This window comes from Malaya genurostris, chromosome 3 (assembly GCF_030247185.1).
Source record: "Malaya genurostris strain Urasoe2022 chromosome 3, Malgen_1.1, whole genome shotgun sequence".
In the NCBI taxonomy this organism is placed as follows: domain Eukaryota; kingdom Metazoa; phylum Arthropoda; class Insecta; order Diptera; family Culicidae; genus Malaya; species Malaya genurostris.
In genome coordinates, this window is record NC_080572.1 from 223,983,539 (window position 1) to 223,999,265 (window position 15,727).

The following is a 15,727-nucleotide window of genomic DNA, read 5'->3' on the forward strand; positions in this document are numbered from 1 at the left end:
ATGATTATGTACATCTAGCACACAAACGGTTACGGAATTTTCAATCAGATCAGGATAATCAGAAATACAAAATAACAATGTTCGATGAAAAACAAAAGTTTCAATTTATTTACATGAGCACTGGTTTGTAATACAAAAGAAAAACATAAATCATTAAATACTATTTCGGTACATTGAGCTTTATCCCCGCTAACTACTGAAAGCTACTTTCAGCGCAACGGCCATGGTCACAATCAGCAAATATATCACAGGAACTTTAACAGGAACACCGTTGGATCGATACGGGGATGGGGGCTTGATCATCACTTCCGGTGCTGGACGATAGCTCCAGTCGATCTGACGTGTCCTAACTATGTTGGCGTACACTTTTGCCGATGCCTTCGGAGTTCGTGTCCGATTAGGGCTGCTAAAGTCAACGTGGTAAAGACCAAACTTTTCACTGAAAAAGGAAATGATCACACTAAAGTGCACTGTTTACGATTAATAAATGTCTTATGGTCATACGTGAAACCGGCTTTCCATTCGTAGCTATCCATTAGACTCCAGGCCACGTACATCTGAACGTTGCAACCATCCTCGATAGCATCCAGTACCGCTTCCAGATAGGAGTTGAAGTAATCCATGCGTTTCAAATCGTTGGTGCCACCGCGATCACTGACACCGTTTTCCGTTACGTACACCGGAGGGTTGTTGTACTCCTTACGAATCCAATTCAACAGTTTGTTCATGCCTGACGGAACCACCTGAAACCATGTCGAACAAAAAAAAACGCGATACGTAAATATTGAAAAAGTACATGATCTCATTCAAAGTCATTTACAAGCCATTTTATCGGCAGCATTAAAAAGAAGTCCATGGTCGATAATAACCCATAAAAATGTTTGTTATAAATTGCTGTATTAAAATCTTAACGACTGTTAATCGTTAACAGCTCCAACATCGAACAAACTGGTTTTATGTAGGATGAAACACGAGGTGCAATATCCTTAGACTACTATGACAACAAGACATAACTCTGAGAAGAATTTTATCGCGTTAGTAGTATTAATTGCTACGCCGCTTTTAAGATTATCTTGATTGGTTTAATAAAATTGGAAATAAAATCATTGTCGTGTGAAGTGCTAATTTGAAACTTACATGTAACCAAACGGATCCACTTTTCGGCCAGGTAGGATCGCTGGATTCTACTACACCCATGTCATGATTGAAGGAGGGCACCGGGAATCTCGCTGAATTATTTCTGTCATTCTTTTGAACCAGTACTGAGGTGTAGGAATTGATTCCGAAAAAGTCCGCTGTGCCTTTGATCATATCGACCTCTTCCCGAGTGAATCGAGGCAGTCTTGATTTGGAGAATCCTTGCTGTTTGCTTAGTGCAGCCACCCGATCAATCATCACCTGTGGGTAGTCTCCACTCTCCGAGAAAATCGGATGAGCGAACCATCCAATATAGAACTGCAAACTAAGTTCCGAAGCTGCCCGATCTTCTTCGCTGTTGGTCATCGGTTCCGGCCAGGAAATATCGGTCGTGAAACCAATCGTTCCATGCTGTTTCGGCATAAACTTCTTTCGGTACATGTGAACAACCTCCGCATGGGCCTTCAGCAGATTGTGCCCACACAGATAGTTCGCTATTCCGGGGTAATCCAACGCTGGTGCCATAAAATCAATTCCGTACGCTTGCTCGCAAACATGCCAAGGTTCATTGAAAGTTGTCCAAATCTGAACGCGATCACCGAACTGTTCGAATGCGACCCGCGCATAATCCTTAAAGTAGCTAATCAGTTCCGGATTGGTCCACCCGCCCAAGTCTTGCAGCCGCTGAGGTAGATCCCAATGGTATAACGTAACCATCGGGGTAATGTTGTACTTGAGCAATTCGTCTATGAGCCCACTGTAGTAACGGATTCCAGTTTTACTAACGCTGTTTACGAATCCACTAGGCAAAATTCTGGGCCACGAAAGTGAGAAACGATAAATGTCAACACCCAGTTCGCGCACCATCTCGGCATCGCGTCGCCACTGTAAGCAAGGTAAGCAATATTATAAAGAAATGCCAACAGCAATAAATCTTATCGTAGAACGCAACCGACACCGTCACTTACGTTGTGATAACTATCCGCGGTAATGTCGCCATTGCTGCCATCCGCAATCTTCTCCGGATGTTGGTGGGTCATACGGTCCCAGATGGATTCGCCTTTACCCCCTGCGTTCCATCCGCCCTCGATCTGGTAGGCGGAAGAACCAACCCCGAACCGGAAGTCAGCCGGAAATCTTCTTGTGATCTGTCCATTTGATCCACCGCAAACCAGCAGCAGCGTTATCGAGATCAATCTGAAATTACCAAACAGAAACTCCTTGAAATATTAATCACAGTAGCGGTTAGTATGCAAATAAAGAACGATCCACTAAGTAAACATTCTAAGTGGAAGCTTACTAACAAGTACCAAACGGTAATAAATTATTCCTCGAAGCCTTAAGTTGACTTATCGACACATTTTTCTCAACTAGCCTGTTGATAAACATATTTATAATAGATTTACACACTGTCAACTTAACCCACCCACCTGATCAATCTGCGTGCGGTTCGATATTGCGCCGAAGGGCATGATTTTAATTGACCAAACCAGAATTTTACTAGCTAGCTTACGAGGAAGTTTTTTTTTTTCTTCCGAACCGCATGAAAAATGTATCAGACAGTTGAATAGGTTGCCCCAGAAAACGAAGTCTTTTGCCAGATGTACTTTTTACTATGCAGATGTAATTCAGAGGAATTTATTGATACCTACATCGTATCACCTAATGAAAAAGTCACATAAATAACAAACCCCTTGAAACAAACAAACTCGAACAGGTGCCGTAGGAACAGGACTGACTAGCACCAAGCGACGATAACGAGAATTGAATTCTCAAATTCAATATATTGTAGAGATAGTGTGAAGTAAAGGATTTCCCGTACCGACACGTGTGACGTTCGAAATGCGACAAGGTGAAGGGTAACTTTGCTAGTTAATATTTATTTAGAAAGCGTGTTCCGAAGGGGGTTACTCGACACGAGTAAATGTCTGTTTAATTTTATTGCAGCGTTATTTTTCTTATTAAAATGAAGACAAATATTCTATACAGACTTTGAAAAAACTCGTTTTTATCTTTTAATCCGGGACAGGCAACAAGTTAATTATCTGATGAAGGATGAAATTTTGGCGCCAAATCAGGCACAGACTTGATTTTCGTGCCAAAAACTAACGAACAATGATTGATTTGTGACTCGGCACATCGTCGTGCAACAAACTTCATCTCTCTGAATCGCGATATTCGGGTCGAGTACGACGAATTCTGATCATCAAATACTTTAAAACTTCGATATAAAACTCGCCAGCGAACGTTTCACCAGTTGGAACGAACTCTTTGTGGATGATGCCTTTACTATCGAGAGAAGTGATAAACATAGTTTTGATTCTTGAAGGAGATTTTCGCGTTTTTTGGCTTCCATTTCTGACACGTACTAAAAGCACCACGTTTCGTCGCCAGTAACAACTTGACTGACATCATATGATTCCTGCTCCTCTGAGACCTTTATTTTGCCCAAATCATCGTGAAGATTAAGACGAATCGTTTCTTTGCCGATTATCAAAGCCTCTTCTATCATTTTTAGAGAAGCATTACGATCACTCGCAACATTATCACGCACTTTTTTAATCCTTTCGGATGTGCGAGCTAAAATTGGTCTTCCTTCACGTTTGTCATCCTCTAGTGACACGCGGCCCTCCAAGAAACGTTTGTGCCACACAAAAAAATATTAGCTGAGACAAGCATTGATCGCCGTACACTTGTTGTATCAATCGGAATGTTTCTGAAGAACTTTTACCAAGTTTTGTGTTGAATTTGATGAACGCTCTTTGTTCCATGTTGAAATTTCAACGTCAAATGAAAAACTGTTTAGGGAGAACTGTCACATTCTTGTTGTTTGAAGGCAAACACTAGAAAAGGTCCTAAGCGTAAATGACAGTTTCCCTTTGTTTACTCTCTCTTTCGATTATTACGGCTCTATCGGCAATCCTTCTCTCTAACACTTTATACAGAATAATGACTGAAACCATCAACTTTTGATCTGCACTTATGAACTACTATGAGCAGGGTTACCACATTTAAATCTGTATTTTCTAGTAGAAAAATCTGTAAATCTGTATCAAGAGATCAAAAATCAAAAATTGGATCTTTGTATACCAATATGATAAGAAATTGAAAAAAAAAACGTAAGAAAAAGGTCACCAGAACTCGAATTCAAAGAAACCAGAACTTTTCTTCGTCTTACTATCATATTTATACCTCAGTGTGCCCTACGATGTGATTTGCTGAGTAGTGCTGTTGAGAAACTTTTGTGAAAACATCAAACAACTCAAATCAACCTTTATAGCATAATAAAAGAAAGCAGAATCATATTACCACCACTAGCAGCAGTGATGCTAGATATATTAAGGAATGAGCTTTAAAATAAAAATTATCAACAAAAAAATTAAAACCAAGCATTTTTGCCTTTCTCATATAGAAAGGCTATGCAATCACTGTGAAAATCGACTTTTTAACCGAGGCCCGGAGGGCCGAATGTCATATACCAATCGACTCAGCTCGACGAACTGAGCAAATGTCTGTCTGTGTGTGTGTGTGTGTATGTAACAAAAATATGCACTCACTTTTCTCAGAGATGGCTAAACCGATTTTCACAAACAAAAATTCAAATGAAAGGCCTCATAATCCCATAGCTTGCTATTGAATTTCATTCCGATCCGACTTCCGGTTCCGGAGAAATAGGATGATATGTACCAAAAAAATGAAAAAAATATCCACTCACTTTTTTCAGAGATGGCTGAACCGATTTTCACAAACTAAGATTCAAATGAAAGGTATTATGGTCCCACAGCTTGCAATTGAATTTTATTTGAATGTGACTTCCGGTTCCAGAGTTATATGATAACATGTTAAAATTTAACAAAAAGTCTACACTCAATTATCTTTGAAACAACTCAACCGATTTTCGCAAACTAAGATTCAAATGAAAGGTCTTATAATATCCTAAAAAATTGTGGAACATTTTATCTGGATCCGGCTTTCGGTTCCGGAACTAAAGCGTGATAAGTGGAAAATTATCAATTTTATTAGTATTTTTCCACGAACGATGGTTAAAAACAGGTACAAATCCCATAAAACTGTCTGATAAATTCTTCTAGTTTGCAGAGCTTGTTAGTTTGTGGGCAAAAAAAAATTTAATTCGGCACTACTGGTCCCCTCTTTTCCTGGTCCGAAAGCACCGAAAGTGGAGAAGAAAAACTCCTAAAACTAAATTCACTTCGATTTCTCTGCGATGCTTGAACCGATTTTCACAAATCTTGATTTGAATTAAAGTCCATACTGTCTTTAAAGCTACTGTGAAATTTAATCCGGATCCGACTTCCGGTTCCGAAGTTACAGGGCGATGATGTCAAAGTTTTCAGATCGCCATGTAGAGTACAACACCGAAAGAAGAAGAAAACACAAAACGAACAAGGCGTGCTCTATTTCGTACACGATGTGTAGTGATGTCAATAATAATAATAATAATAATAATAATAATAATAATAATAATAATAATAATAATAATAATAATAATAATAATAATAATAATAATAATAATAATAATAATAATAATAATAATAATAATAATAATAATAATAATAATAATAATAATAATAATAATAATAATAATAATAATAATAATAATAATAATAATAATAATAATCCTACTACATGTTTTATGCTGCTGATTCATGCTGTTTAGCTTGACTTACATATGCAGAAGTAACAGAAACGTTTGTTAGGTTTCGTTCAATTGGTTTAATCGAAATAGAGAATGAGAAAGTAAGTATAGGTTTAACTACGTTTAAAACTGTTCCAATTTGTAAATCATATTTGTTGGTAGCAAACGAACCAACTTCGACTATTCCGTTCATCTGAATCCAGTTTCGGAAGAATTGGAAATAGTGATTAAAAACTGCAAAGAGGATCTCACTCACTTTTCTTGGAGATGGCCAAATCGATTTTCACAAACTTATAGGTTCAAAAGGAAAGTCTTACAGTTTCATACGGAATTCCTTAATTTATTGTGGATACTACTTTCGGTTCCGGAAGTACAGAGTAAACAGGATTTGCAGAGTTTGTGAGATTAGGTCCGAACAAATTTTACTATTTCTATTCAATACACCCAAACCTCCATTTACGAACTTTATATATGTATGTATGTATGCTTACACACTCACTCTTTTGCGTATATGTGTATATATTTATACATATAAATGATCGCTTTTACTTCACCAATATTTATATGTATTAAGAAATACAAATATTTGCACACATGCGTACGTATATTAATACATATATACATATATAAGTTACGTAAATGGAGGTTTGGGTGTAGACAGTTGTTTTTGCGAATTTCCCGGTTATATTTATGATGTAATGAGTAATATGAGAAAGGCATCATTACACCACTAGGTGGATTAAATTAAGGTTTTTATTTACCGTTTTAGGATTATTTTGTATTTATTGAGAAAAAAAATGAAAAAAATTTTTCTGTGTACATATATTTTTTTTAGAGTGCCTAATCGTTTCTCTACAATTTCTTCCTGTACACCATTTTTGTACAATTAACGGTTTCCGAGTTACAACGATTTGAAAAAGGCAATTTTTGTGAAATGCAAAAAATACATACGCCCTTTTTAAAAATCAGTCGTGAGTCGGATTGATCTTTCAATCGGTTAAAACTTATGGTTTGCCATACTGAAGCCATGTGCAAAGTTTAATCCGAATCGGAGAAGGTCGATTCTGATTTTGTCACATTTTCGTCTACTCATTCCTGGAATTGCTCTTTAGTGTCTTATGAATCGACAAAAAATAATTTGCATCCTAAATATTCTTTACGTCAAGTAATTGTACAGATTGACTTAAAACAGTTTTTTGTACAGCATTGTCCAATGTAGGGTGCAAAGCGTAAAGTTGGTCAAAGGATTCTACTAAATTGAATTAACCTAACCTTATTTAATTAGAATATCATCCATTTTATTATTTAGCAGAATTCTCCTCGGATGATACAGGCCAGTAAAATTTTATTTTTCATGACGGTCTCTTGCTTGGCTTATGGGGCACAGATCAAAACGATGAAGAAGTTTTTCAACTGTGACATGAATTTCGCGTAGTGCAACTGTACCTGCGTGATAACAATGTGGATAGTCAATGTTCTGGATTGTACAAGCGATACACGGTTATCTCGTCACCCAAACTTGATGAAAATAAACGCTATTGAGATGAATAACTTATAAAGTATATGTACAAATTCCGCAACACTTCGGTTATTTACCAGTGATGAAATGTTTATTACTAGAGGTTGGAACAACGAGATGATACACATCCTATTTGGGGTCAATCCTCAACTCATAGGGTCATAATTCAGTTCTACTAGGCAGTTTTCTGAGTTATATTTCTCGTTGAGAGCAGTTTGATAGGCAAAATGTAACAGGATAGATTTTTTTTGAAAATTTTCAATGGGCGACACAAAAAAACATTCTTAAGTAGAGTAGACTTAATAGCAGTTCAAATAGAACTGTGAAATTGTAACAGCAGTTATCAAACTAAGCTATACTAGCTGTTAACATCGTATTGAAAACCATCATCAATGTGAATTCAAATCGGAATGTATTGGTTTTTCAATTAACAGAGCTGCATTTTAAAATTTCTTCTTCCAAAGTATATTGAAAAATAGCAAATCGTAGAAAAACTATGTTGATTTTTTTGCTCCAAATATGTGCATGAAAAGAGATGTAAATTCACGGAACAGTTTATCTGTGTAGTTTTATATGTGGATCACCCTGTATGTTAAATGAATTTTTTATCTATAATATTTAGAAAATAAAACCAAACCAAAATCCAAATTTAAAAATCTAGATAATAACGTTATGGTATTTTGACTATTTCCACTGCGTCTAAATGATAAAAAAAACCTGTTTTAATCCACCTAGTGGTGTAATGATGCCTTTCTGATATCAATCACACCATCATATATAAAACTGTGGTATTCTTCAAAATAATTTTCTTCGATTCCTAAAAGAATAATCGAAATCGGTTTGTTAGACCGTCTACTGATCTACTATTAATTGGAGAAGATTTGAGGTAGATTTAGAAAACTTTTTACGGTTTTTCACCCTTTTCAGTGATGGTATACAATTTTTAACACATACTTACTTTACCCTATATTTCCGGATCCGGAAGTCGGAATGAAATTCAGGAATTGCGTATGGGACCACAGGACTTTTCATTTGAACCTAAGTTTTTAAAAATCGGTTGCGCCATCTATGAGAAAAGCTAAAACACATATTTTCATTTTTTTGCACATTTTACCCCATAACTCCGGAACCGGAAATCGGATCCAAACAATATGCAGGAATTTTGTATGGGACTACAAGACCTTTCATTTAAACCCAAGTTTGTGAAAATCGGTTCAGCCATCTCTGAGAAAAGTTAGTGCAAAAAAACGTTACATACACCCATACACACACATACACACACAGAGACATTTTGCGTACTCGACGAACTGAGTCGAATGGGATATGACACTCGGCCCTCCGGGCCTCGGTTCAAAAGTCGGTTTTCACAGTGATTGCATAACCTTTCTATATGAGAAAGGCAAAAAATCATCATTTTTGCAACATTTTTCCAGAATTATCGTTCAAAAAAATAAATTCAAATGTTTTGCATGATAAAAAGCATCATTCGAAAAACATTTGGTATTTTTTTCGTGGAAAAATATTAAGGAATAAGTTGATGAAGAGGTATTTTTAACGGCGCTTCTTAAAAATCATTATTTGCGGTGCCCACTGTATCTCATCGCAGACTAATCAGAAGTGAACAAATCAAAGAATCAGAGTTAGAGTAGAAGTTTTTCTAGACCTCAACGTTTCTGTTTGATTTTTTTTTTAATTTTTAAAATTGTTGGTGATTGTTCCATTGATGTGGAACAAGGCAACCAAAATTTCGAATGATCTATAACCAAAAAGTTCAATCAATCGTCACGCTTTTGAATCCACAATTGCACAAGAATCTGCTTAGATCGATCTTGATTACGAACCAACACCGAACTTTGTTGTCTTGATTCGTATTAGTTTTATAGCCGACGAAATTACACCAATATCCCAAATGTATGCAATTATATCTTTGTGCATACTTGCGATACGGATTTCAATATTTAAGCTTCTCTTCGTCAAGCTTGTGTTCAAGCTTTGTATGCAAGCAGTTATTTTTATAGTGTTAAGTTTCTCTACCATTCTGCGATTTCGATTGAATTGATAAACTTTTTCTCATTATCAATTAAGTTCATCTTATATAAATTAGAAATTAATCTAAAGCACTCAAAATTTACTCTACGGTAGGTGTCAATTTTTCAGTCGAAACGACATAACATAGAGTTTCATTCGAGCTTACATGACACAAGATCAAAGCATACCAATTAAAACTTCAAATCGTTTTATGGCACTTTTTGTCTTGCTGTCTAGCAACAACCCACCTCTAGCATGCTACGCGTAGGACTGAAACGTTAGCTATAATTAGGCTTCTATTTATAGATTCGCGTGCTTCCACAGCTTAGCTTTTGCATCGATTGACCAATCAAAGCGATGCTTTCTCTTTGATATATCGCTTGCTCCTTCAAAACCGTCGTCTATAGGACGCTACTAATCAAAATTTCAATCATTTATAATTGAAAATACGTAGCTTGATACATTCAAATCGATTCTTAGAAATATTTCCAATCAAATGATGAAATAATATTAATAATTGATACAGAATAGACTGAACTGTAAGTGTTTAAAACCTGACCACATTTCCTTTAGTTTCTGATTTGCACCTCTATATAGAAAATAAAGATGTGTTCCACATCAAAAATCCGCTGTTTTGTAGCTGTGAAACCTCCCCAAAATAACAAACAATGAAAAGAAAAACGTTGGTTTCTGTTTTTTTATATGTAGAAAGTGTGTGTAAAATTTGAAAACAAATGGTGCAGCCGTTTTTGACGATGGACACCGGCTTTCAAACCCTACTTTCGAGAAAAACGCGTTTAAAGTTTTTTGTCTATAAATTCAATGGAATCAATTCATAACTCAAGGGAACCCGTAGGGTAAAACATTTTCAAAAAAGTCATATATTTTTATTTATGATTTGTTATAATGAAGCATTTCAAGAATATTTTGTCAAGTTTTTAAGCCAATCGAAGCCAAAGATAAATGCCCATAACTTGCTGTGTTTTGTTCCAATAGACATGAAAATTTCACAGAATATTTTTGAAATGTTTTACTATAACAAAATATGAAGAAAAAGTTAAATATTTTTTCAAAAGTGTTAGACCCTACCCGCCCCTAATTTGAATTTTTGTTTATGAAATTAGTTTTGGCCTTCTTTAAGAAAACGATAGTTATGGAAACCGGTGTAGCCGAAGTCAGTTAAATTCATATAAGAAATTGTAAACCATTTTATTTGATTCTTAAGTTTTGAGAATCCGTGTACCTATGTTTGACCGGGTTGGCGATGAAGCCGGGTTGTCGGTTGCCGGGTTGGCAGTTCAATGCATAGGACGCTGGTCTTACAAGCCAGTTGTCGTATGTTCGAGCCCCGACCTGGAAAGATTCTTAGTGTCAGTAGGATCCATAGTACTAGCCATGCAATGATTCTGTACACTAAGAATCGACTGCGAAGTCTGTTGAAACAGAAAGGCCAAATTCCACAAAAGGAATGTAGGGCCAGGACTTTGCTTTATGTTTGACTAATTGTAGGGCGTTTCAAATAAAAATTTTAAATCAAAACCCGAATAGCGGTATAACTGTTTAAAGTTTATTTAGTCATCGACTATCAAAATCTGCAAACCCAATAAACCCGATTAATTTATGTAAAATTGACATTTTTACACTAATCACCCTGTACCTTCATAACCGGAAGTCGGATAAGGAAGTTTTTATAATTGTGCAGCAAATCACCAACTTGTTCATGTTTCAATAGCAGTTATAGAAGCTCAGCAAAAATGTTCACATCGTCACGTAGAACGGAAGGAACTATAACAATTATGCAACTTATCAAAAACTTTCCAAGCGGCTGCCATAATTGTATCCGACACAATATACGTTGAAATTTCTATAAATCTCTTGTGGAAGAAAAATTAGCGAAATGATGCTCTCCGCAAGGCAAAAAATGTTAAACCAAATTTACAAGATCCATGTTTGTGTTAAGAGTAGTTGTATTGAAAATCAAAAGTGAATTCATTAGAAATTAAGTTTGTTATGCTTTCTTAATCGTCATTTTATGCCTTGTTTACATTACGTAGTAGTCTTCACGAGTTTCACAATTGATTTTTCACTGATTTTATTACTGCCTTTGTGATGGGATCGACGCATGAGTTTTCGTATCAGTTGCACAATAGTTGTGAATAAATATTCGTAATAAAGGAAGAACTCAAAGATATGTTGCACAGTACAGAAAAATTGCGCTTTTTCCATAACATAACAGTCACTAGAATAGTAACAAAAACTAACTTGATAAAATCAATCAGTAAAAAAATACTGACAGCAACTTTACAAGCTACTTGGGAAGTTATGTTCTTCCAGTAATTACTACGGTAAGCAGTTTAAATCAATGTGAATATGAAATTGTTTTGAATTCGGAACTATTTCCATATTTCTAATTCATATGTATTTCCTATTATGTTGCCAAAATATTCACATGTTCAAATTATGTTGCTAAAATCGAAACGTCATGAAAAAGGATGCTGAAACAATTGCATCAAATAGTATTAAAAATGGTATCTCACTTTGCTCCCATGCATCGCTTCATCATACAGCGCTCAAAACTCCTGATTCTACTATTAGGAGTTTTGAGAGCTGTATGATGTCGCTTACACAAAAGTATCGGTATCGCCATTAAAAATTAATATATTTAAAAATGTTAGATAGCTATTACCGAGTGAATTCTAAGTTCCAAAACATATTTTGTTTACAAGGACAATTATTGGTATAAATATTCGTATAACTCGAAATGTAAACATCCGATCTCAAAACCATTCACTAGGGACTAGTTTGATCAGAATTGGTTCAACCTTTCCTAAGATCTCTACCTCTTTATTGACAACACGCATACAGACACATACACGGACATTTGTTCAATTCGTTGAGCTGAATCGGCTGGTATATGACACTCGGCCTTCCGAGCTTCGGAAAATTTCTCTAATGTTCAAGGGAATCCTATACCTATTTTTTAATATTTATAAAACAAACGGGAAAACACAATTTCCTTTCAAAAATCAGTTTTGTGACGAATTGGCTGTATTATATAACACATAGTAATTTTACGGCCAACTTGGTCAGTGCTGACGTAGCAGTAAAATTAAAGTAATAAGATAAATATAATGGGATAATTAAGCCACAATCTGTTCGCACAGATTCATTTTGTACTTATCTGATTCAACGGAAGTTCTCAACAACAACAACAAGCGGCGAATGTAAAAATAAAAATTATTATTCAATGATAATTGGAAACCATACCTAGTTCAAGTTCTATATGCCAATTATTCGGAATCAAATTAACACCGTTTAGCACGGCTTTATTTAACACCAACCAATTACAAGCCCCAATCCCATTGCAATTGACACAGAAAAAATTGTGAACACAATTTTGATTTCCAAAAAAAAAAACTACATAGGGCTTATTCTAGCAGCACTTAGTTCTTGCTAACATTGTCTGATAGACAATTCCTTTGTGCTAAACCAGCAGAGGTGTGATGAACTACTAAAACACATATGTTCCTCCTATCAATTCAACCGACACTAATTGCACAACAAGCACCTCCATCAAGTTCATTGCTAAGTGCCTAGTCCATCACTACTCAAAATCACCCTCGTGGATAGAACAGTATGCGTGTTCGACTACTTCGTCAGATACTAGGCCATGTGCAATGCGGCGGTTGTAGCAACGCCAGCAGCAGCAGCATGGCCTTCGAAAAGCAACTGATATGCTTAACGCAACCCAATGCGCATCATGTAACCAAACTGAATAAACCCCATTGAAGTTCAATGCGATCTCGTTTGTCACCTACATCATTTGGCAGCAACTATGAACTGTCGTCGTAGAACTTGATTGATGAGCCACCAATCTTCGTCTGCGCGGGGCACACTTCACCACTTTATTCATACTTTTCTGTTTGTTTGTTTTTCCTTCTAATGCACTAAACTGTATAGTATTTTTTTTATGTGTCAATACGATCGTAAATTTTTTGATTGCCTTTACACGCGCGACTCATGTGAATTTCAAACTGACGATTTGAATAATTGCACTGCTCTGCATCACACTCCCGACCAATGCATTGACACCTAGTTATGCGCCTAGTCGTGGCACCGCTGAATACCAATCAACCACCGAATCGGACGAGAATAAAATCGCAACCCGCAAAATATGGCTCCGTCGAGGCTAACGAATTTATTGGCTTTCGGTTAGGCACAGGCGCATCCGCGGTCACTACACGTACTGCTCGCACACAACGTTCGCTGTGTCGTTTGATCGTACAACGTGCTCCACACAACTCACTGCAACTTCACACCGCGATATGCTGTCAGTCCGAGACGGGCAAACACCTGTGCAGCCAGCCAAACGGGGATGTGAAAATGAACTAAGCGCTGCTGTTGATCTCAATGAGGTATTTATATGAACTAAAGCGCAAAAAACACAGAACGGAACCTGACTGGCGGACGAGAAGGTACGGTCGTCCGAATGGGTTCGAAGTGTCTCCTTCCGATTTAACGCGTTCAGTCAATAGGACTGTCTAGTTATCGGTCTTTCCCTTCGGAGCCGACAGCATTCTCGATTGCGTTGCGTGTGATTCAAAAGTAGACCTGTTCCGATGGGGCTTTACCATGGCAGTGAACTCTCCGTTACCGGTAGGATTATATCAATTTTAATGGAAATTTGCTGTTGGGTAGGACCGTTGGTGGTGACACTTTTGTAACAGGACTTTACTCTACTGTAAAAATCTTGTTCTATTTGTTGCAGTGCTACGGTGAAAAATGAAGCGAACCGTCATTTCTAATTAGCATGTAACAATCTAGCAAACACACCCTGTACATTTAGATTTACAAAAGCTAATGGGCCTGAACCCGTATTACAGTGCTACGACTGTTATTGTTATTAATGATCTAACTAACATACAAAGTTAAATGGACATTTTTTATTAATCAAATCAATTGAATATTACTTTGTGAGCCCTCAATGGGCTACTGGGAAATACTGTTTGGCTACAGTATGCTCTATTGAATATTGATGCCTTTAAAATCTGTCGAAAAGTTATGCGAAAGAACATTAACGATTCTCAAGTCACAAATGATGATGTCATTGAGATTATTTCCCAACGAAATCTTATATTTGATGCGTTCCGTAAAAGTTTAAGTTCTGTCACATAAATTTATTCGAACTAGAAGCCCAAAAAAGGTTTAAATATATCGTACGGAGCTCTTCGCAGGCATTTGATCGCAAATAATTTGAAATTTCGAAGTACTTTGCCAAAACCGATGCTGAGTGAAAAACGTGCAAAAACGTCTTGAATGGGCCGTGGTGTCGTGACCTTGGATTGGTCCTCTCAGTCGCCCGATGCCAATCCAATTGAAAACGTTTGGGCTCAAATGAAGATGAAGCTTGGGAAGAACCGTTCACACAATTTGAAGCAGCTTGTTCGTCGAATTAACAGAATTTGGAGGTCATTTTCAGAAGAATACGTACAAAATCTCGCTTAGAGTATGCCTCGAAGGTGTCATGCCATTATTGCCGCTGAAGGGAATTGGACTTGCTATTAATGTATTTGCATGTAAGTTTTTGATCTAATAAAACAATGTTCAAGTATTTTCGTTTTGAGTCGTTTCATTTTCTCACAACAGTGACCACGCTCTTATGTAACAGACTGTAACTACTAACAAGATAAGACTTATATCATGTTACTAAAATGTGTTCTATCGCCAGTGACCTTTTGTTGTCGGTAAATGCTGTATATTGCATTTAGACTAATAAAGAATTACGTAAGAAATGATGAAAAAAAAGGAATACTATTCAAAATTTTACGACGTATATTCAGTAGAAAGGGAATCTAAATCTTACGCAAGATAATTTAATTCCACGTGAGACCTAGCCTTCAACTTATAATATTTCAGCACTCAGAGGTCGGTTTTATAATCCTCCATATGCAAGCGAAACAAACATAGAAAACAAAATGACTGTACAACAGGTCAATTTGAGAAGGCTTTAAATTGCAATAGTGGTTGCTGCTACTAGCAGAAAAAATCCCGGTTGTTTAAAACAACAAAAAGATTATAGTAGCCCATCAAATAAAAACGTACTTAATCCACCTAGCAATGAGATGATACCTTTTTTTATCAACCCGCATGTGTATTTTGCATGAATATTCTTCGGTGTTTCAGTTTTTATGACATTATTTTAATGTTCGTCGTATTAATTGGCAATATGAGATTTTAAACACTCATTACTCTGTAATGTGTGACAATCGATTGAATATTCCGTGAGATGCCGAAGTAAGTTCCACTTTAGAGTTTAGGGTAATTTAAGGTACTTCCAGAGCTGGTATTCAGGAATCAGCATAACCCAAATCGATTGCAATATTTTT

The 15,727-nt window shown here is 36.4% G+C and overlaps 1 protein-coding gene across 1 annotated transcript; it reads right to left on the reverse strand.

Annotated features, from left to right (window-relative positions):
* Nucleotides 1-80: 80 nt before the first annotated feature.
* Nucleotides 81-13,740, reverse strand: LOC131435784 (myrosinase 1-like). The gene is made up of 5 exons (XM_058603979.1): nucleotides 13,160-13,740; nucleotides 2,106-2,334; nucleotides 1,138-2,022; nucleotides 505-743; nucleotides 81-439 (listed from the first exon to the last, which is right to left on the reverse strand). The coding sequence occupies exons 1-5, from the start codon at nucleotides 13,252-13,254 to the stop codon at nucleotides 190-192; spliced, it is 1,698 nt and encodes a 565-aa protein (XP_058459962.1). The 5' UTR covers nucleotides 13,255-13,740; the 3' UTR covers nucleotides 81-189.
* Nucleotides 13,741-15,727: the final 1,987 nt, after the last annotated feature.